The 22,210-nt window shown below is 33.1% G+C and overlaps 3 protein-coding genes across 9 annotated transcripts; 2 read left to right on the top strand and 1 right to left on the bottom strand.

The window, feature by feature from the left end:
- Nucleotides 1-438: 438 nt before the first annotated feature.
- LOC110629672 (ATP-dependent Clp protease proteolytic subunit-related protein 4, chloroplastic) lies at nucleotides 439-7,486 on the top strand. Of its 2 annotated transcripts, none has more exons than XM_021776759.2 (8): nucleotides 439-789; nucleotides 1,423-1,626; nucleotides 1,749-1,804; nucleotides 2,545-2,671; nucleotides 2,799-2,876; nucleotides 5,886-5,999; nucleotides 6,074-6,185; nucleotides 7,232-7,486. In XM_021776759.2, exons 1-7 carry the CDS (start codon nucleotides 514-516, stop codon nucleotides 6,143-6,145), a joined length of 927 nt encoding a protein of 308 aa, XP_021632451.1. In that variant the 5' UTR covers nucleotides 439-513; the 3' UTR covers nucleotides 6,146-6,185; nucleotides 7,232-7,486. The 2 variants fall into 2 exon arrangements, with proteins under 2 accessions (XP_021632451.1, XP_021632460.1); XM_021776768.2 differs by having other exon boundaries at nucleotides 6,074-6,190.
- A 2,658-nt stretch (nucleotides 7,487-10,144) lies between these two features.
- LOC110627041 (expansin-like B1) lies at nucleotides 10,145-11,633 on the top strand. Its single transcript, XM_021773265.2, has 4 exons — nucleotides 10,145-10,338; nucleotides 10,447-10,553; nucleotides 10,888-11,199; nucleotides 11,290-11,633. The coding sequence occupies exons 1-4, from the start codon at nucleotides 10,212-10,214 to the stop codon at nucleotides 11,479-11,481; spliced, it is 738 nt and encodes a 245-aa protein (XP_021628957.1). The 5' UTR covers nucleotides 10,145-10,211; the 3' UTR covers nucleotides 11,482-11,633.
- A 1,123-nt stretch (nucleotides 11,634-12,756) lies between these two features.
- Nucleotides 12,757-20,596, bottom strand: LOC110629614. 6 transcript variants are annotated; one of them, XM_043956610.1, is made up of 5 exons: nucleotides 20,148-20,596; nucleotides 19,675-19,889; nucleotides 19,253-19,376; nucleotides 15,406-18,605; nucleotides 12,757-12,969 (listed from the first exon to the last, which is right to left on the bottom strand). In XM_043956610.1, the coding sequence occupies exon 4, from the start codon at nucleotides 18,562-18,564 to the stop codon at nucleotides 15,457-15,459; it is 3,108 nt and encodes a 1,035-aa protein (XP_043812545.1). In that variant the 5' UTR covers nucleotides 18,565-18,605; nucleotides 19,253-19,376; nucleotides 19,675-19,889; nucleotides 20,148-20,596; the 3' UTR covers nucleotides 12,757-12,969; nucleotides 15,406-15,456. The 6 variants fall into 6 exon arrangements, with proteins under 6 accessions (XP_043812545.1, XP_043812543.1, XP_021632390.1 ...); XM_043956608.1 differs by having other exon boundaries at nucleotides 15,406-19,376; XM_021776698.2 differs by lacking the exon at nucleotides 19,253-19,376.
- Between the last annotated feature and the right edge of the window lie 1,614 nt (nucleotides 20,597-22,210).

The raw sequence follows: 22,210 nt of genomic DNA, 5'->3' as shown, positions 1-22,210 counted from the left end.
TATTAAAAATAAAGTGTAAAAAATAAAAAAATTTTAAAAATCAAAATTGATCAAATCGAACCGAATCGAATCGAATTAGATCGATTCGGTTTGATTCGATTTCTGACCAAAATCGATTCGGTTCGATTTTCATAAATACTAAAATTTTGATTTTTAATTTATTTTATTCGATTCGATTTTAAATCAAACCGACCGAATGATCAGCTGAGGGATATTGTCTATCCCGTTGTCAAAACTTTTTTTTTTTTAATTTCAAATGGGAATAATTCTAAAACAAAATGAATTCTAATACTTTTGAAGATTCTTCAAAATAAATAAGTGAATAAACTCTCTGCTTATTTGTGAAGATATCGGGCTTCAAATTTGGGCTCTAAGACAGTAATATTGGGCTTTGATGATTGGGCAAATAGGTGATCCATTGACAAGCAAAAACCCATCGGCAGCCAATTATGTTTCTGCATCTTCTTTCATTTCAACCTCTTCTCCTCTCTTAGCACTCAGCGACTGCTGTCAATGGAGTTCGCAACCGCTACAGCATCGAGCCTCGCGCTCCACACGCGCATGATAGCATCTCCAGCGGCTTCATTACGAACCTCAAAGTCCAACCGAACCCTAGCTTACTCTTCCTCATCTTCTTCTCTCAGAACTTCTCTCTCAACAAGCTTCTTCTCCCCCTCCGCTGTCGGCGGAACTGCCATTAGTGACTTCTCCGGTATAAAAATTCGACCTGAATGTCTCAATCCGGCGTCAATTTCCAGTTCCAAAGGCAAAAGAAGCGTTGTCACTATGGTGAGTTCAATTTTTAGCTTCTTTATTCCTTTTCTATCCCTTTGTTATCCATTTTATCCCTTTCTTCTCTTCCCCTGATGAACAAATTCTTTGTTTTTTGGATTACTGCGTACTGTTTCTTCTACACTCCACCTAAAGACTTGGGAGATATTTTCCACTCTGAGAAGTTAAGATTATTAACCTCATTGTTAGGTTGCAGAGCTTGTATATGGTCACATAAAATAAGACTGCACTCGAAGTTGAGAAACATATGTATCTCAAAACATCGCATGCCAGAGCCTTGAAGGGGCTGAAAATTCATAAAAGTTCCTATAGGATTTTTGGGGGTCACTGTCCATCAAAGAAATAATTGGGTTTAGCATAGTGTTTTTACCTGTGATTGGACTGAACCTATTTACTTTCATTTTCTTATCTTCGTTGATCTCTGATTTGAACCTTATCTGAACAACTGAGTAAATCAGTACAGAAATGCTCTTGTAAGCTTGATAGGTCTTCTGTGCATTAATTCGTGATGTCAATTTTTTTTTCTGTATTCTATATTATATGGTGAATTGAGATCTTTCTTGTGCATGAAGTCTGAAAATTTTCCACTTTGCAAACATTTGTTTGTTTATTTGTCATTCATCTTGGCAGGTTATTCCTTATACTAGGGGAAGTGCGTGGGAGCAACCTCCTCCTGACTTAGCATCTTACCTGTACAAGAATAGGATTGTTTACTTGGGAATGTCCCTTGTGCCTTCTGTGACAGAATTAATACTTGCAGAATTTCTTTACCTTCAATATGAGGACGAAGAGAAACCCATTTACCTCTATATAAACTCCACTGGTACAACCAAGGTTGACCTTCTTCTTTTATTTAGCTTTCTTTTTTCTGGGGTGTGTGTGTGAGCCCCAGAGCTTGTTTTTTGAGCTAGTGTCTGTAATTGATTATAACATAACAAAAGCTTTTTGTTTTTCAGGGTGGTGAAAAGCTGGGTTATGAGACAGAGGCTTTTGCTATCTATGATGTTATGGGGTCATAAGCTTTATGCCCTTCCACAAAATGCAATTCTTTTATTTGAAATTCTGTTAAGCATTCATCCTTAACCCCAACCCCCCCCCCCCCCCCAAAAAAAAAAAAAAAAAAAAATCTCTGCATTTTTCTGTCTAAATCATGACGGGATCTCATGGTAGCATGGAGACGTCTGACCATGAAATATTATGTGGTTTGATTTGTCATTTTGTCTGATCTAAACTTTTGAAGGATATTTTACTTTAATGTAACACATGGTTATTCTCGCAATTAAGGATTGGAATGATTTATCCAAATCTAACTGGGATCCTGATAAGATTTGCCTTCAACACTAATTTAAGCTAAGTTGATGTGTATTAGATGAAGGACAACTTTGAATTAATATGTAATCATCTTCTTCCTATTAGTTGTGGCCATATGCATGTGACTTCACAGTCTATTCTCTCTCCCAAATTTTAGATACATGTGCATTAATATAATGCATCTTACATCATCGTACAGGGGCATATCATGAATTCTTTACTTATTTCAAACTGACAAATAGTGAAACAAAAAGACTTAGTTCTGATATTAGTAGGGAGTAGGACGTATATGTTGCAAGATATTTCTCATGACTCTGCGATAATTGTTTATTGATTCCCTTCATCTGTCTGTGCTCTATTCTATTTTGTTCAGTAAATTTACTGGAAAAATAAGGAGATATTGTAGTCTATTTTGCTTGTTGCTGACTTGTTTTGCTGCAGGTATGTCAAGCCACCTATATTTACTCTCTGTGTTGGTAATGCTTGGGGTGAAGCAGCTTTACTTCTGGCTGCTGGGTCAAAGGGAAATCGTTCTGCTCTTCCTTCATCGACTATCATGATAAAACAGGTCTTTTCTTGAATGGTGGTATTTGATGCTGCAATTTGTTCTTTTAATATGTTGCTACCAGATATTTCTTATACGAAAATCTCTCATTCTTTTTGCTTTTCTTTTCTCTTCTTCTGCCAATCTACAGCCAATAGGGAGGTTTCAAGGTCAAGCAACTGATGTCGACCTTGCAAGAAAGGAAGTCAAGAATGTGAAAGCAGAATTGGTAAAATTAATAATGGTTTTGGTGTTCCTGTCTAATTAAATAGTACTCATTTAATTATATATTTCAACCTCCAGAATACCACACTTGCTGAATGGTAGTTGTTTATGGGTAGGGTTTGGTCATAATTTCTAACCAGTCTGAATGATTACCATAAATAGATTATGCCACAATGTTCTTACATCAATATATGACAATGGAGAGAGATATTTTTGTTACATTATCTTTCTTCTTTCTACTACAGTTGAATGTCTTCAAGAAGAGCCAAGGCCTTTTTTTTGGGGCCTAATGAAGTGGGAGTAGGACTGGGACCGAAAAATGTGGGGTTAAGGCAGAGTGGGATTTCATCTCTATTTAGCCTGAGAGATACTTGTGCTGTGCTTGTTCAGAAGGAAGGAAGATGAAAGGAACTGTATTTTGACTCTATGAGTTGAGATACACTTTCTCCACTTTATGCATTTAGCTTATATTGTTGACTGGATTTCTTCCTTCTACCAAACACAGCCTAACTATCTTGATTATGTTGGTGGACTGGATCAGGAAGCGTGATTTTGCCACAAAGGGCTTTTTATCTATTAACCAAGATTAGTATTAAGATCATGTTAGAATGTGAGTTGTTTCTTCATGCCTATCCTGATCACTATTTAGGGGTTGTTTGGTTCAATTCTATGTCTTAAAATTTTTGTGGCGTTCAATTGAATTTCATGATTTGTGTATTGGTTTGAATAAAGGCTAGAATTCAATTTTGTGGAATTGGTTATAACTAAAATAAATGCCTATTAAATTTGATGGAATCTTAAATGAGTTTCATGATGTTTACATAAAAATATTTTTTAGACTAAAATATCATTATGAAAATATTTAATCTCAATAATTTGTCTCTTATATTTATTAGTTACATAACTTTTCAAATACTATTAATTAATTAAACAAGAAATTTATCTTATCTCTTCTTTTTTCAGCTTTTTACTAATTTTTTGTACTTGTTCACTTTCTACTTTATAAAATAAAAATTTACTTTACATTGTTTATGTTGTTATGTAAATCTCTTACATTTTGATATGTGAGTTTATTTTATGTTTATTAATATATCATTAATGAATTTATACATTTCTTAATTATTTATTATTATTTTATATTATTTATATATTTTATTATTATTTTGTATTATTTATATTAATATTATTTTTTATATTATAATTTATATAGTTTATTATTATTTTTTATTTATTTTAAAAAATTTTATACATAAGATTCTTTGGTAGAGTAAAAAATTATAATTTTTTAATTTTATTTGAGGATAGTTTAGAAAATGCAAACAAATGAATTTTTATTATGAAACTAAACCAAACATGAATTATATAGAATTCAGTTGTACTTTACAAAACTTTTATTCATGGAATTGAACCAAATACTATGTTATTGGTTGAGAAAAGCATAGATATTGGAATCACATCAGAAAGAAAAAAATAATAATAATATGGCAAGGAACTTTCAACCACATACAGCAATAGCCTATAACAATCTTTTACCTTTCAGTCAAACAGATATGTGATTAGTTCACTGCAATTCCCTAATTTTACATTTCTCGCTCATCGTCTGCATCTGGGTTGTGCATCGCAGGTTGCATTGATCTTTTTTAGGATCCAAATCACATGGTATGTGATGCAGATATCTCAATATTGTGAACCCATGTCTTGACATGAGAGAAAAAGAGGGTATTGAGAGAACAGCTTTAGGAAGGTGAAGTGATTGTAGGACTCAGACATGGCTTGATCTAAGATGAAATCACCATTTATATAAATAATGTCTGGCTTAGATAGTGAGATTACTGTTATATTGTTGGTCTTGTGTGGTTGGTGAAATTGCACAAGTTGTATGATAGAGGCCATGGTACTGCCAATGACATTGATGGCAGTCTGAACATTCTCAGAAAGGATAAGAATGCAAAAGGGAAAGATGAAAAGAGGAGACTGAGGAGATAGTGCCATTCTAGAGCCTAGCCTAGACCTGAATATAGCTAAGTTAGTGTCTGGGCTTGTTGACCAGGGCCTCCATGTTTTGTTGAGCGCATCTCTAATTGGAACTTTCATGATCTTTTTTTCTTTCCTTTTATTTAAGGAAAAAAAAACTCATTGGCCCTTGAATAATTTCAGTTAATTCAAGGGTTATGTAGTTCTATTCATTTAATTTCACATTTAAAGAAAAATTGAAGGATCTTGTTTAATACTGTCTTTTTATCCATTTCAAATGCAATTATGCATTCAATAATAATTTCATTATTGAAATTTAGACAAAATAAATGGAAATTTGTCTACTTCATTGGCTCTCTTACGAATGATAACCTAATAGTAGGACTAGGAGGCTCTATAACCAATATTAATAAGTGTAAACACATGTCATGATCCCAGTAAGTAGCCTAGCAACTAAGACCTACTAACTAAGACTTGCCATATATTAATTGATGTACCCCCTCCCTGTACAGTATAGAGAACACTGCATTCCCAGTGTGTGCCTTACATTAAAGCTTGGCCGGTATACTGCTTGTAATGCAAGTGCTTAAGCTATGTTTGTGTAAATCTAGAGAGATGAACAACTTGTATCATTACCTTTCCCTTTTAACTCCCAAACCTTACTGGTGGTTTACCTTAATTCAAGGACTTCAATTTGGAATTGGAACAGTTGTCTGTAGAAGATGTTGTCTAGGGCTAACCAAGCACCACAAGTACCTCAGATCAGATTGCAGCTAGAAACTATCCTAAAAATGCCATCTGCCGAGCTCACATTTGAAAATGATGCTGGAAATGTTCTGCTCAAAAAGCTTTTAAATGTCTGTACTCTGTAGCATTAATTTCATAGATTCTTTCTGTTTCCCAATTGAATAGCAAATTACCTTGGGACTTATATATATTATGTATAAAAATCTGCTATCACAGCACAATATATTTATTACATTTTATTAAACAAATTATCATACAGGTCTTTTTCTTTTAAAAAAAAATTGTCTTGCAGGTCAATCTCTTGGCAAAGCATATTGGAAAATCACCTGAACAGATTGAAGCAGACATCAGTCGCCCAAAATATTTTAATCCAGCTGAGGCAGTTGAATATGGCATCATAGACAAGGTTGGTCGATAAAGTTATTTGATTTTAGTTTGTTTTTAAATGCATCACTGTTTGCTTTTCCTTGTTTTCTGCAGGTAATATATAATGAAAGGAGCCCTGAAGACCGTGGAGTTGTTTCTGACCTTAAAAAGGCACAGCTTATATGATTGGCAGAAGTTTCAATTGGTGATGGTTGGGAGTAATCAGGTAAGGTACATCTCCAAGTCATTGTCTTTGGATCATGTGAAAATTCTTTAAGCAAAAGAAAAAAATTATTGTTGTATAATATTATGAATATTAGTTCATCAATTACATTCATCGCTTCCTTTCTTAAAACGAAGTGTATGAAAATTCTCTACTTTTTTCCTTAAGTCCTTTATGGCCTCTAGCTGGTGCAACATGTACACTACCAGTGAGCCGACCAGAATATTATAATGATCTACTGCCCCTGTTGAAGCTGCATCCGAGCAATCTTGTGGGGTATCTTTTAATTAGAACAAAAAGAAAAACCCCTAAACTTTGAATCTCAAAGCCCTAAAACTTTGTGAACCTAGTCCTTCAAATTCGAAAACCTAGAATTCATGAACTTAACACGTTCTTCTTTTTCTTATTCTTCATTTCCTCCTATAATTGCTGTTCTAAACCTGTTTCAAGTCCCTCTATTTGAAATCAAAAAGTAAAAAAATAAATAAATAAACTTTGCAGACCTAGAAACCCATATCAGCATAATTTACCGATTCTTCCTCCTTCAATCAACTCCCAACATAGTTCTTTCCTTTTCATTGTCGAGGCCTTATAGAACAGAAAAACTAATCGTTTCTTTTTCTTAGCAGATGTTTTATATTCTTGATATTCTTCCCTTTTTCCAAACAGATGTTTATAATGTTCTTAAATTTCTTTTTTTTTTCTTTTAATAAAAAAAATAATAAAATAATTCTTAATACTTATGAAAATCTTTTATTATTAAAAGTATAATATTTTACTATGATAGGATTAATTTACACATAAAAGCAAAGTTTAGGGGATTATTTGGCCAAAAAGCTAAAAATTGACTTGTATAAACCTCTTAAAATAGTGCAAGGGTGTATGTGATTTTTGTTCCGATTTGGAACTGCTCTCTCTCTATGTGTATGTGAATGTCATCATTGAATTTATCACGAATCAATAAGCTCATTCTTGTTCAGCATGTCAACTGTAATTTTGTATTTCTGTTATTACAATTTTTTTTTCCAACTCTTCTGGAATGTTGTTAGGTTATATGTTAATTTGCATTTGGCTGAAGCCAATCATGTCGAATTGATGGGAACACAAGGGAGCCGAGAAATGGAATAATTAATGAGAGCAAAGTTGTGGATAAGCTTTTTTAGCTATGGGATCATGCTGTTTCAGTGGTTAATCAATACGTACAACGAGCATCGATTGTAACAGGATGGATTGCAAAAACTATGAATGTTGGACGCGTCTAATTTCATGTAGATCCAATTTAATTGTAGCTACTTAGTTTGTTCCTTCTCTCTTTTTGGTGAATGGCTGAAGCTTATAATATTTGGATAGCTTTGCACCATAATTTTGATTCGAGAATGGAAAGCAAGGGGTTTAAACCCACCTTGGATTTTTTTTTTTTTTTTTTTAATCAAAGGTAATATTTCATCGATTGGAAGAGAAGAGTACAGCACTTGTGGCCTGTTGATTACATGTAAACAAAGGACTAAGGCTCAAGCAACACAAGACAACAGAGGAAAGCCCACTTAAACCCTAGAAACTGCAGAAACTACTTGACCGAACCAAGGATTTGGGTTGACCATGAAACTGCGTCGCATCCCCTCTGTGTGCTCTGGTTGCCTGAAGAGTCGAACCAAGATGACCAGGACCAGGTGGAATTCCATCAACTGCAGCCCCTAATGCTCATTGAAGACCAAGCGATAACCACTAGCTCGCATGAAAAAGGCCCATAATTTGAGGTCGAAAAAGCAACTCAAATCTAGTTTTCAATAAAAGAAGTTACCAATATAACAGATGAGATAGACCTCCAAATTGACACAACCATCTACCCATGGTCAAGAGGACAGGAGAATGGATGATGCGCTAGCCCGCATTTTAACGCTTATTTGGGATCGTAGGCATTTAATTTAAATGCTTTCAAACGAAATTAACTTTAAAAATTAAATATGAAGTATCTAATTAATTAAGGTTATATAAACAAACAATAAAATTAACAGATAACATTCATTTAGAAGTTTTCTAGTAGGCATAAAAACAAAAAATAAGAATCGAACATAAAAATTAATGAATAAATTATTTATTTTTTTACAGAGATAAAATAGTAGTTATATATTATTATCAAATTATAATATTTTTCACCATCTTTATAAATAGAGTGATGGTTTATTGAGTAAAAGCACAATTTTCATAGGTTTACGATAGTCAATTAGCCAAAACTACGTAGATTTGAAAATTCATAAATTTTATATTGTAAATTAACAATTAAGACCATAAGAGTTATATATCATTATTATATATAGTTAACTAGAGTTAAAAGTATATTTAGATGAATTTAAAAGAGTAAATAAATAATACCCCACATAATATATGACTAATTTAAAACTAATTAAAATTATTTTAAGAGTTTGGCTGAAATTGTAATAAAGATAAAAGATTAGGTATGAATTTAAAATGTTTTGTCATAATCGTGATTATATAAAAATTTAGACTTTTATTTTTAACAAGCCTTAAACCCATGCAGTAGTGTAGTTAAAAAATATGGAGAGAAAATATGTCTTAAAAGAAAGGATAAGGCAAAAATAAATATTTGCGAGATAAAATTGACATGATGAATAATTTTTCTTTTGTTCAATTATACGATCCCATAATATACGATTTAGAAATAAAAATCTGTAAAATGAAAATAATAGTGTTATGGGTCTATAAAGATGCCTTCGATGGAAACTTTTTAACTTTGTATACTTTATAAAAAAATAATAAATATAATTATTTAAAAATTAAAAATTTATAAAAATAATATTTTGAAGAGAAGGGTAGCTCGTAACATAAAATTGACATATAGTGTTATTTTAATATTAACTATAGCTATAAAAAAATGTTAAAAAGTAAATTTTATTATCCAATTTATAGATTTCTTCAGAAGAGAAAAAAAACAACTTGGTAAGATATGTTCAAAGTGGTGGCACCCCAAATTTGCCCCGTCTTATCCAAAGGATTGACACGAGGGACGGCTACTACTTATATATATATTTCTGGTACAGTGTAAAACTGTCTACATAGTATAACGATTGAGTCGTATAATTTTTCCCTCCTTTAGTGGTTTCTTACCAAACAGAGAAATGGGTTAGTGGCGTCAAAATCCAATTGGTTATAGCCCACTGCTTTAATCCAATGAGCTTCAATGGAAATGGCTTTCTGTGGATCTTCCAATTGCATTTTGCCCCGCATCCAATTTCTACTTTTTACAGCAATTATTGCTCATCTCTTTCCAGGAAGAAGCTGAAGATATTATTCAAGAATTTTTTGTTTTTTTTGAAAGTCATGGTTGCTAGCCCACTCTACTACAGCAACCTAAGCAATTTATCTTATCAAGCATGTCTACAAATCATTTCCATATAAATCAAGACTAGATTTTTATATTTGTTTTCATTTTTGCTCATGATTCTTATGTTAATTAATTATTTATCCCATTTAAATATGTGATGTAAGAGAATTTTAAAAATTAGGCCAAATATATCTTGTAGCTGCTAATTTTTTTTTAAGAAAAAATAATTATTCTTACTTTTTTAATTAATATTTAACATCCCATTTTTGTAAAGCATAACTATTTAATTATTAAAATAACTAATTGAACCATATCCACTCTTAGCATAAACCCTAATTACAACAAGTGCGTTCAAAGAAATCCGATTTTAAATAGAAAAAGTTATAATATAAAAATTAAATAAGAAGTTGGCAGATTTTTGGGCAATGTATCTATCCACTTGCTGATACCCTAATAATACCATGGTCAATTGCAGGAGCCTACATGTATTGAACACATCACTAATCACAGTCTTCTCTCCTACTAAGCTTAATTATAAAAATTTAAAAAAATATAAATTTCCTTCTAAAGCAGCCTCAGTTTCTCACCTATAAATAAGGGATTGTAATTCCATAGCTTCCCATCTCATAACCTTTTCTTCTTCTTATTCTTCATAGCTTAATTTGCTGCTGCTTCCCTTTTAAGCTATGGGGTCTAAATATGGCTACTGCCTTGTTTGTTTGATGGTGTTTCTGCCTGCAATGTGTTACTCCCAAGATTTCACATACTCTAGGGCAACTTATTATGGTAGCCCTGATTGCTTAGGGACACCAAGTATGTAACTTAATCCTTGCCTTGCCTGCATATTCAATTGTTGATTTTAAAAAATTTTATATCAAATTCTATGATGCTAATTTATTGAAATTTGCATGTGTAATTTAGCTGGAGCTTGTGGGTTTGGAGAATATGGAAGGAAGGTCAATGATGCTAATGTAGCTGGAGTTTCCAAGCTCTACAAGAATGGCACTGGCTGTGGCGCTTGCTACCAGGTACAAAATTTAAACATCCCAAATCTTTTTAAAGCAAAATACATCAAAATCACTTCACCACTAGATTTATATAACAATATCATAACAGTAATTACAAAATTATTGTATTAATACTACTAAAATAACAGTTTGACATAGTTTAAAATTATTATAAAGAATATTTAAATTTATTATATATATTAATATATTTTAATAAATAATTTACTTTATATTAAATAATATTAATTAAGGAAATAGTTATTTTACGGACATTATCTTATATTAGCTACACTAAAATAATTAACAATTCAACATTGGTGTTGATAATGATGGTTTCTATTTAATAATTATTCAGGTTAGGTGCAAAGCACCAGAGCTTTGCAGTGACGAGGGAGTGAACGTAGTGGTGACGGACTACGGCGAAGGAGACAATACTGATTTCATTCTCAGCACACGAGCTTATACAAGACTTGCACGTCCAAACATGGCCTCAGAATTATTAGCATATGGTGTTGTCAACGTAGAATACCGGAGGATTTCTTGTCGGTACGCCGGTTACAACATCTTGTTCAAAATCCATGAGTATAGCAGATATCCTGACTACTTGGCCATTGTCATCATGTATCAAGGAGGCCAAAATGATATTGTAGCCCTAGAAATATGGAAGGTACGTTCATCCGATATTCAAATTCTAGACTTCACAGTTATAAAAATAATTAATGGGTTAAAAATTTTTATTATGATGGGGGTGGTGCAGGAGGATTCCAAGGAATGGGTAGCCATGAGAAGGGCCTTTGGAGCAGTGTTCGACATGGCGAACCCACCAAAGGGTCGGCTAACATTGAGGTTCAAAGTGAGTGCAGGGCAGACATGGGCAGAGGCAAGAAATGTGATCCCAAATGATTGGAAAGCTGGGGTTGCATATGATTCAACAATTCAGCTCACCTAAATTTTGGTGTCAGCTTGTTTTAGTAAGAGCGTTGGTTGTTTCTCATTAGTTGTCATGTAAGCCAATAAGAGCACTGTTTGCCATGTGTTTTTTCAAGGGGTTGATGTACTTTTTTATTAATTTCTGATATGAATGAATCAGCGTACTTATCATACTTGTGCAATATCTTCTTAATTATTCTTTTAAAATATCATTAATTTTAATATTAATCAAAATAATTTAATACTCTTCTCATAATTTTTATTATTTTTTTATCATAAAATTATTTTTTATTTTCTTTTTTTATATTATAATAACATATAAATTAACTATTATAATTTTATCTTATTTCAAAAACAACTTTTCATTAATTATTATTTTTTTAAATGAATATTCAAAACATCTCTTAATATTTAATAAAATTTATTATTTTAAAATAGATAAAATTAAAAGTTAATAAAAAATTATTTTTTTAATATGTGAAAAAAATAAAATGTACAAAAACTTACTAGAATAAAATATATTTTAAATTTAAAACGATTAAATTCTTTAAAAGGTATATTCTTTTATTAAATTACTTCTTTGATGTAAACTGCATATTTAAAAGTAAATATATTCTATAATAAATATAAGATAACACTATTACTACACTATTTTAATAATTAGCAATAATTTGTTATATAATCATTCCATATATCATAAGATGAAGAGATAAATAATTTTCAATGAATATATATTTTTACATAAATATAAGAGATTTATTAATTTAAATTATGTTATTTATTGACTGCATGAAATTTATTTCATAATTATAATATTAGTTTTTAATCGCGAGTCCAACGAGATGCTTTTAAATTATTGGAATTTTCTTTGTTTTAGAATTATTGTGATTGAGATGTTAAGTTTAATTTTAAATTAATTTTTAATATATTTTAATCAATATTTTATAATCTATATATGATATAATAAATATATTATAGTAAATATAAAATAAATTTATATATTAAAAAGCATTTTATCATTTTTTATAAAATTAACGATAATTTAAAAGAACAATTGAATGAAAGCAATAAAAAATAAGAATTAATTTTTTCCTTAACGATAAAAAATATATTAGATTAATTCAATTCAAATCAATTTCTCCGCTCAATTGAAGTTTTTAAATTTTCAATTCAATTTTTACAAAAATTTAAAGTTAGATTGTCAGTTTATTCGGACCTGAACTCGGTGCAGAGTGCTCTTGCATATTCCAGAGTAGATAAAAAAAATTAAAAATTAACTTTCAGAAAATCAAAATGGGTAGGCAAAGCTCTGGAGCTTCTTTCTATTAAAGATGACAACGTATATACAACACCCACTAACAACAAACAACACTTGACCTTTGCAGAGAGACTAAAGGCTACATTAGTACCTACCAGCAAATGATCTTCTGAACCACTAATTTAATTGGCCACAACACATGACAACTAAATGGAGTTGCGGTTTGTTGGTCTGCAAACATGAGAATCCCTGCACAAATTTAAGCACCAGCATAGTAAATATAATATGCACAAACTAATTCCAGCATGAAGACACTGCATACATGAAATCACATACAATCCCAACACAAGAAACACAATCAAGAAGATTTAGGCCCCACTAATGCGTGGATGGAGACCCTTCTGCAAGAGAGTCCCTTTCCAATTTGACGTCAGCAGATGATTTTCATTAATACTTTGATTATTAGTAGGACTAGGAATGCCATAATGCTTGAATATAGTAAAAAGTACAATATCCTTGGTCAAAACTTGGCTAACACCAACCCTAGTCATTAGTAATAGCTTACTAAGGCCTATATATATAAATCAAATCAATAGTTCCTTTCTGATGAGGCCATGAGGGTCATTAATTTAGTTCACTAAGGCTCATATCAAGTCAATAATCTCATTTGGATGAGGGACTTGGGTATCAAGATGTTCGATACACACACACAGGAAATGCATATAGACATACATCTTATATCAAAAGGGAATTACTCGTAAAAAGAAATGCATATAGACATACATCTTATATCAAAAGGGAATTACTCGTAAAAAGAAATGCTTCAAAAATACACACTATAAGAGATACATATATACAGACAAACAGCCAAGCACACTGTTACATGGTAGACTTGCAATTCCCTTTGAAACAGGGAAATAGGCAGAGAAAGAGAGAGAAGTAGAATAGGCTGAGAAAAGAAATAGAAAGTGGAGAAGTAATAGAGAGAATTAGAGAAGAGGAAAGAGAAGTAGAGAGAAAGAGTTTATCTTTGATTCCTAATGATTTTGAGTATCTTTATCTTTATAAGTTTGTTTCAATTTATACTACTTTAGAAGCCACAACTACTTTCTAAAATTACAACTGAATGCAGAGACTAATCCAATACTTCTTTATTCCTTACTCATAACATTCCCCGCCCCTTGAAATCATTCTTGTCCTAAGAATGAAGAAAATGCTGAAAATTGAAATGAATTTCTATTGCTTCTTTCCTCAGACTTGGTCTGTGAAAATCCCACATAGCAGCTTTTGCTGGTCAGTTAATCCCCTGAATTTAGAACCCCAAATGTTAAATTACAGCACGTGCTTTAGCTGAAATGTTCTAGAAAGTTGGACTAAAATTGTGGGTGATTTTATACTCTTTATTGACGAGGATTTTTTTTTTTCCTTTTTTCTTCTTCAGCTGAAATGACCCATAAAGCTTAGCTGAAGGTGCTAAACTTTCTTCCTTTTCCCTCTCCAAATTTCCCATGCTTGTCCCTTCAAGATCACAATAGAATTTTATGTCATATCCTTCTTCCTTTCTCTTCTTGCTATTTCCCATTTATCTTCCATAAAAATTCCACGATAATAATCGCTATACTCACCATCTTGGCTCCAAAAATACAGCCACATGTTTCCAACACCCACAACTTTTGTAATACCTTTATCTTTCTTTTCTCCAAGAACATTTTCAAGAATTTTAGTAGCAAAAAACTCAGTTTTGGGACTGAATTGTGCAAACATTTCAGATTCAACTAATATTGTCCTCATTTCAGACTCTATTTGCCCATCATCACCATCTTCGTCATTTTTCTCCTCATTGATCTCACTTTATACATTATACATGTCAACAAAAAGCTCCAGCTCACCTCAATGGCTTTGTCTTTCTTAGAAGTTTCACATGAGACATCTTGTTTTTCACTAGGCTTTTCAAAAATTTGATCTTCATTAATCAAGACTGCAATCTTTTCCCTTGTCACTTGAATTGATTGCTCAAATCTTTCCATTTTCTCATCTAAACTTTCTATTTTCTGAATCAATTTTTCAAATTTTTGTTCCAATTGCTCCTTTTGTTCTTCTAATCTTCTATCTAGAATTTCTTGAACTCTATCAAGAAAAATTTATGCCAAAGGGAAAAGAAAAACTGGAGAAATTTCAGGTAAAAGAAGGTAAGAAAACTCAGGGAAAGAAAGAAGAGAAACAGAGGAAAGAGGGGAAGAAGGAAGAAGAAAATCAGATAGGAGAAGAAGAAGAAGAAGAATAGAGAAATAGTATAGGAAAGAACCTGGAATTGAGGCCTCCAAATCATTGGCTCTCATACCATTTGCCACATGGAAGACTTGCAATTCCCTTTGAAACAGAGAAATAGGGAGAGAAAGAGAGAAGTAGAATGGGCTGAGAAAAGAAATAGAAAGGGGAGAAGTAATAGGGAGAATTAGAGAAGAGGAAAGAGAAGAAGTAGAGAGAGCGTTATCTTTGATTGCTAATGATCTTGGATATCTTTATCTTTACAAGTAATTTCCTATTACTACTATTTTGGGTGCCACAACTACTTTCTACATTCTATAGTTACAGAGACTAATCCAACACTTCTTTATTCCTTACTCGTAACACACACATATTTAAATGGATAAGTACTTATTTCTAAATCATAGAGCAACTTACTTCAGAGTAAAACACAGCTGCTTCCAATCCAACTCTTTTTGCTAGACAGCCTCAATACATCCTCCCAGTGCATTCTGAAGAACCACAGTAACAACTCTTCTTCTTTATATTGCCATCAGAATCAAGAACCTGATCTATTGTGTAATTGTAATGATATGTTAGCTCTTGCAAGGGAGGAATATTCTCAGCAGCAAACAGCATTATGTGAGGAAATCTCTTGTCCTCGTGATCATAGAGAACATTTTGCGCATAGAGATTAGGGGAACAACTATGATTGATGAATCTCCCCACGTTGCCATACTTTGCTGCATCAATGGTGAAGCTGCTTTCCTCCATAACTTCACAAGAACTTGGTCGCGTCCCAGACAGGAGGTTTGAAAGTCCGTCCCAGAGAGAACTGTCACCACTGTTATTTCCAATATCAAATAAATACTCATCATTGCCAGTTCTTTGCTCAGCTTCCTTCTCTTCAAGAATCTCTCCAGCATACTCACAGATAAAACTTCCTGAAGGGATTGAATTTAAAGATCTCACACCCCATCCCCTTGATTCAGTTTTGAATATTTCAAGCTGGAACTTGATACCATTCTGGCTGACTCTATTGTAGCAAGAAGGAGGACACTTACAAGAAGGACCACACTCATAGACCAAAGGTTTTGCTTCAACAATGGCCCCATTATGGTTGTATGGGATCTCTCCTCCATTTTTTGCCACACAAGAACATTTCCCAGTTTCAGAGCAGCCATTAGTACAATCACAGCCCCTGGGAGGAATAGGGGAGCACCAATTACGGTATATGACATGAGTGATGTATTCAAACAATGGAGGCTTCTCATTGTCTGTGGTGTTCACAGCACAAATGGGAATTAACTCTTTACCATTTGAGATATCATCTACACAGAGACCCTCTCGTACTTTAAATTTTTTGGATTTCTTCACCACTTTCCAAGCAAGCTCTGGTTGACCTGGTATTCGATCCAACCTAAACTTGAAGACAAGTTTGCCATGTGGCCCCATTTCCTGCCAACACTTCTTCACCAAATATAGTCCATCATAGACGTATGTCCTAGTCCTTGCACTGGACGATTCAGAAACTCTTGTTTGACCACGAATGACCCTCACAGGATTCTTTGCAACCATACTGTTCTTCAAAGCAAGATTACCTCGTTCAAGCTTCTGATCTTCAGGTTCCTTATCTCCACCCTTTGCAATCCCTCCTGAACCCGTATATATCAAAACATCTGAGTCATCCATATCATCATCGTAGCCCCCTGATGCCACAATACTTGTTGCAAGGACAGTTTTACCCTCCTTCACATAATCTATACCTCCTTGAATTTGGCGATGAAGACCAATGACATTAAGCTCCACCCTATACTGAAACTCATCCCCAACTTCAACACCTGGAACAGAGCCAATGATTTTCTTGTTTGTGTTTACAAATTTCCCATTATTTTTAAGAACAGTAGCTGCAACTAAATCAGGCCTCTTAATATTCTTCATCTTAGACTCATCTTCCTTAACAAGTTTCCTATAGACAACTTGGAATAATCGCAATGTTTCCCTAACTTTGTTTCTGGTGACAAACACATCATTACCATTGCCTTTACCGCTCAAACTGCTGGGGCAGGAAGGAGGAAGTGTCACGTCAAAATTATGAGAACTCCCAACTGATTGAAAATCATCAGGTTCATCTTTTGTTTCCCATACAACCATCTGATCAATACCTTGATAAGCCTTGCCACTAGGAGATGAAATCTTATTCTTCTTCATATGTTCCACTCCAAAATTATCAACACTGTCCTTTGTCCTGACAGCAGATCCAGATATTTGTAGCACTGTGCAATCATTTTTCTTCCCTTTGCCTTCATTTGTATCACCTACAAAGTTTTTAGGTTTATGGGCCATTTTTCCCTGTCTCCAAGGATCATTCCCTGAAGCCATAAGACCCTGTACAACAACCCTCTGCAACGGAAACTCTAAACCCTCAATATCCTCCTTTAACCTTGTATTTGTACAGCCAGACAAGCTTAAAAGCTCTCTCCCAGAGATTTTCTTCTCCATCTTAAAACCAAAATCCATCTCTAAGTTATCCTCGAGACCTTGAATACTCCTCTTTCCTGTTTCAGGGACTGCCTCAGATTTCAAGTCACACTGATTTTGAATGTTTCCTCTAGGAGATTTGATGCTTTCCTCTAGTGAATCCTTCTGGATCTTCTTCATCTCACAAGAAGCTCCATACTCGTCTTGATTTGTCATATCTATAGCAGTAGGTCCTTCAGATTTGACTTGAGTACTATCCGATCCAAAACTAGAAACATCCCTGGCCAATCTGTGCTTTTCGGCACCTCCATTTTGAACATTTTCTCCCACTTTCTTCACATCTGTCTTCACTGCACAATTAGTGAGCTCTTCTTCAACACAAGACTTCTCTTTACCAATATTCTTTTTCTCAATAGAAGCAAATATAATATTTCCACTCTCTTTGATAAGTCGTGGAGAATTTCTTCCACAAAATGGAGGGAAGTCTCTGACAGCTGAAATTCTCCTCCGAGGAGGATAATTTGGTGGGACCAGAGATTCCACTGGACCAGAAACATCTACTTTAAGCATATCCTTTTGCACATCAACCTTTGCATGTTCTAAAGATTTTAGTGTTTCAATATTTCCTGCATCATTCAAGGTGTCCGGAGCCCCTGGTGATGGCATCTTATCAGGTTTTATATTTACTGAATTAAGCCCACCCCTTGGATCAGATGATACTACAGGTGCTTCTGGCTTGGATTCTTCGTGATTTGTTTGCCTAGGCATCACAGGAAGATCCAAATTTTCCAGTACTATGGGAGATTGGGACTCAAGCCTAGTTCCATCCCCAGATGCATCACCACTCCTCCCCTGGTCTACTGAATTCTCAGCTAGACCAATACAAATGGCTTCTGTATTCGGTCTCGGAGAAATTCGCAGGTCAAACCGTCCACACCCAGGGGGAAAGTCCCTAACGGCTGAAACTCTGCGCCGCTTATACTTAGATAAACCAGCACGAGAATCAGAATGACCATTTTCCATTAACAGTCTTCCCGATTTTCCCTCAGAATGACTGCAGTTGCTTAGTGATACCACACTTGTTGACTCTATTTGCAGTGTATCAGCAAAACCCATTCCAACTCAAGAAACAAATTGATGAAGTGCCCAGAAACAGCCTAAGACAAAACAATCATCAATAGTACAAAGTTAATTGCAGGAATTTATTCGACCTGAAACTAAACCTCTGTTTGTGACAAAGGAAACCAAGAAAAAGGATGAGCATTTATTCTCCGTAATCTTAAGAAGTAATCAGAAAGAAGGCCTCATGTGAAATCCCATGCTCAAGTCCCACTGGGATGGAATGAACTACATTTGTTATTATGTAGCCCAAGGCCAAATCGGCCCTCAAATTGAACCAAGGGAATAACAAAAAGAAAATGATAAACATGTTAAAAATGTGTGACTTGGCACATAATCAAACTGTATTAATTTTTCAGGTAAAACCCAATTTTGTAATGCACTGTGATTGGATGGAGTGTAAGGAGATGTAAAGTTATTAAAACATCTCCAAACACAGATTTGATGGGTTGAAAAAGAAAGAGCTGCGAAGGTTTGAACTTTCCCTTGTTAAAAAATTTTGCTCCCAAATAAAACCATTACTTCACAAAGCCATACCTAGGGATGTAAACGGATAGAGTACCCGCGAAATTGAGGGTACCCAAATCTGAACCCGATTATATGTAAAATTCCCAAATCTGTTTAGTATTTTAATTTTTACTACCTATACCTGCTCCAAATCCATTTAAGGATACCCGCATGATACCTGAACCCGAACGAATGGGTGAACTACTGGCGGGTTGAGTGGCTGAAGAAGGTTGAGAAACAGTAGTAGCTTTACAATTCACTACAGCTTCGGATAACTATTAAACGTTGACATTTTAAATATCCTAAATATGAAGAACAATAACATGTATTAGCAAACAATATATATCCACAAGAAAAAATAACATATAGTAACTTAATCAACAAATAAATTTATTTAAGTCAATACATAACCACAAACTAAAATAATCACACCAGTTCACCTAGTTAATTCTAAACCATGCTAAAATTATAATTCAACCAGCATTAAAAGAAAAGGATAAAAGCTTTATCAAAGAACTAATAAATATGAACTAAAGCGCATGGAAGGACATAAAAAATTTTCAATGCAGCCTAATCTATAGCAGGCGCAGCATTTCCTACCTTGATGGTGCATGGCACTAGTTTCTTCTATTCTTGTAAGGTTGTGCTATTAAACAATATAATTGGTGCCCAGTCTTGGTTATTGGTAAAACAGATGAAATCATTGATCCATCCATGGAAGGGATGCCTCCATCTATGAATAAGGCATCAGATACAAAATTTGATGATTCTGGTGCTTCTAGTGAGGTGATAGAGACAGAAGATGGGACTGAAGTCTGGTAACCAAAATTTATCACAGAAGGTAATAGAAATTCTATGATAAATGGCAAATTTACAATGACAATATTTCATACAACAAAACAAAAAATCTTGATGATTACTTAAAAAATCTTTAACAGCAACTAAAAATTTTTTAACAGTAACTAAATAATCAGATTAATAGTCCATATATTCTAAAGATCTTTACTAGCAACTAACAGATCTTTAACAACGCGCAGTTAAAAAATCTTGATTATCAAATTCTGATTACAAACCTGAAGAGAGTTACAGTCAAATCTTGATTACTAGAATAACCATTCAACGAAAGAAAGAAACGCCGACTGGGGAGAGAAGGAAAGGATTTGTCGCCGACTGGGGAGATAGGGAAAGGATTTGTCGCCGACTGGAGAGAGGGAAAGGAGTTGTCGCCGATTGGGGAGAGGAAAAGAGATGTCGCCGACTGGGGAGAGAAAAGGGGATGTCGCTGACTGGGGAGAGGGAAGAGTTGTCCTCGACTGAGGAGAGAAAAGGAGATGTCGCCGACGCCGACAGGAGAGAGGGAAGGGTTGTCTCCGACTGGCTGCCGGCAGTCTCGGCACTCGGCAGTGAAGTTGGGGAGAGAGGCGTCGACTGGGAAGTGGGAAGGGAATCAGAGATGGATGGCAGCTGTATCTCTGTGGAAGTAAAATTGAAAAGGAATTAGGATTGGTTTGGGCTTTGGGTGGGTTGGTTAGTATAGACATTTTTTTAAATATTAACTTATTAGAATAATCATTTATAATTTAAATTACTGATTTGATAATTACAAGTTTACAACTTAGTGTATATATATTGAATATATATATATATCTTAAAAGTAATTATTTGATAAAACTAAAAATACTAATTAATTTTAATATTTATAAATTAAAATTAATTATTATTATTAATTTTTTTTAAAATAGAGATAAAAAATTATGAGAGTAAAATCTAAAATCTCTCATATTTACTCAAATATATTTACTATTAAATATATTTACTATCAAATTAAATCTGTGAGTCAAATTATTATATTAGTTATAATTTGAATATTAAACATAATCAATATATTTAATCGTTATTATAATCTATTAAAGAGTTAAGCAATAATCACCCATTGATTATAAATATATATTATTATTTATTAATTAATCTAGATATATAAATAGAGTTGTATACTCATTTAATGTTTATAAATTAAGATGAATTATTATTATTAGTAATAATTTAAAAACTCAAATTTATTTTAATAAAAAATTTTATTTTTTTGGGAAAGAAAAAGAATATGAAAGTGCAAGCGGAATTATAATTTATAAATACAGTGAAAAATGCTTTCTCGATGCATGATAGATAACAACTAAATGCAACAATAATCCCTTATTAAAAAAATAAAGTAGATATAAATGTGCATCTCAATGTTTGGCTTCTTAGAAAGTTCGTCCAACAAATAAGATTTGACAAAAAATCAAAAATCTAATATGAAATTATAAAAGCAAAAAAGAATTGATACATCGGATGATCACTTACCGAGTAATTAACAGCGTTGCTGGCTTAATTTTTACAAAATCCATGACCGGAAAAGATACAATCAGAGGAAGACAGAGAAAGAAGAGTGCAGGTTTTAGGCTGCGGATGAGGAGGCAGGAGTTGCAAATGCCCAGGGAGAGAGCCGTATTGTTTGGGTTTTGATGCAGCTCTACGCTGCTGGAAAGAGTGTCGTTGCAGCGACTGCGCCTGTAATGGAAGGACTACTCTGGCACCAGCTATAATTTTTGCTTTTGATCGGAAGAATTCTGCACTCGTTGATAATAATCTCCACAGCGATTTTTTGGATAAATACAATTTACCTCTCATAATTTAATTAAAATTATAATTTACTCCCTGTATTTTTAAAATTTACTTATTATATCCTTAACATTTAAAGTTCATGACATTACAATCACTGTGTTAAGTTTTAGTTAATTCTTTTGAAAATAACCAAAAAGCCTATTACTATATTTTCAATATCAAACAACTAAGTCCTTTAGACTTATTATATCTACTATTTGGTCTCTAATTTATTTTTTTTATCATTTATCTTATTATTTTTATAAATTAATTTCTAAAATATTATAATTATTTATAAATAAACACCTACAATTTACAATTTTTTTAAAAAAATTACAATTTAAACTCTAAAAATTATACTTATCTACAAATAAGACCATTTTTATAAATTAATCTCTAAATATTAGAACTAGTTATAAATAAATCCTTTAATTTCTGGATAAACCCTTTATAAATGTACACGTGTCATTTAAAATTTTATCGACCAATTTTT

The sequence above is a fragment of the Manihot esculenta genome, chromosome 1 (assembly GCF_001659605.2).
Source record: "Manihot esculenta cultivar AM560-2 chromosome 1, M.esculenta_v8, whole genome shotgun sequence".
NCBI lineage: Eukaryota > Viridiplantae > Streptophyta > Magnoliopsida > Malpighiales > Euphorbiaceae > Manihot > Manihot esculenta.
This window is presented reverse-complemented; position numbering and strand designations above follow the sequence as displayed.

What these genes read in the sequence shown, in the direction of transcription:
- LOC110629672 (XM_021776759.2), top strand. Translation starts at nt 514, where the DNA reads ATGGAGTTCGCAACCGCTACAGCATCGAGCCTCGCGCTCCACACGCGC. An exon ending in CGACTATCATGATAAAACAG is followed by an intron (nt 2,672 to 2,798) that starts GTCTTTTCTTGA and finishes GCCAATCTACAG; the next exon opens with CCAATAGGGAGGTTTCAAGG. An exon ending in AATATGGCATCATAGACAAG is followed by an intron (nt 6,000 to 6,073) that starts GTTGGTCGATAA and finishes TGTTTTCTGCAG; the next exon opens with GTAATATATAATGAAAGGAG.
- LOC110627041 (XM_021773265.2), top strand. Translation starts at nt 10,212, where the DNA reads ATGGGGTCTAAATATGGCTACTGCCTTGTTTGTTTGATGGTGTTTCTG. An exon ending in GCTGTGGCGCTTGCTACCAG is followed by an intron (nt 10,554 to 10,887) that starts GTACAAAATTTA and finishes ATAATTATTCAG; the next exon opens with GTTAGGTGCAAAGCACCAGA. An exon ending in TAGCCCTAGAAATATGGAAG is followed by an intron (nt 11,200 to 11,289) that starts GTACGTTCATCC and finishes GGGGTGGTGCAG; the next exon opens with GAGGATTCCAAGGAATGGGT.
- LOC110629614 (XM_043956608.1), bottom strand. Translation starts at nt 18,564, where the DNA reads ATGGGTTTTGCTGATACACTGCAAATAGAGTCAACAAGTGTGGTATCA.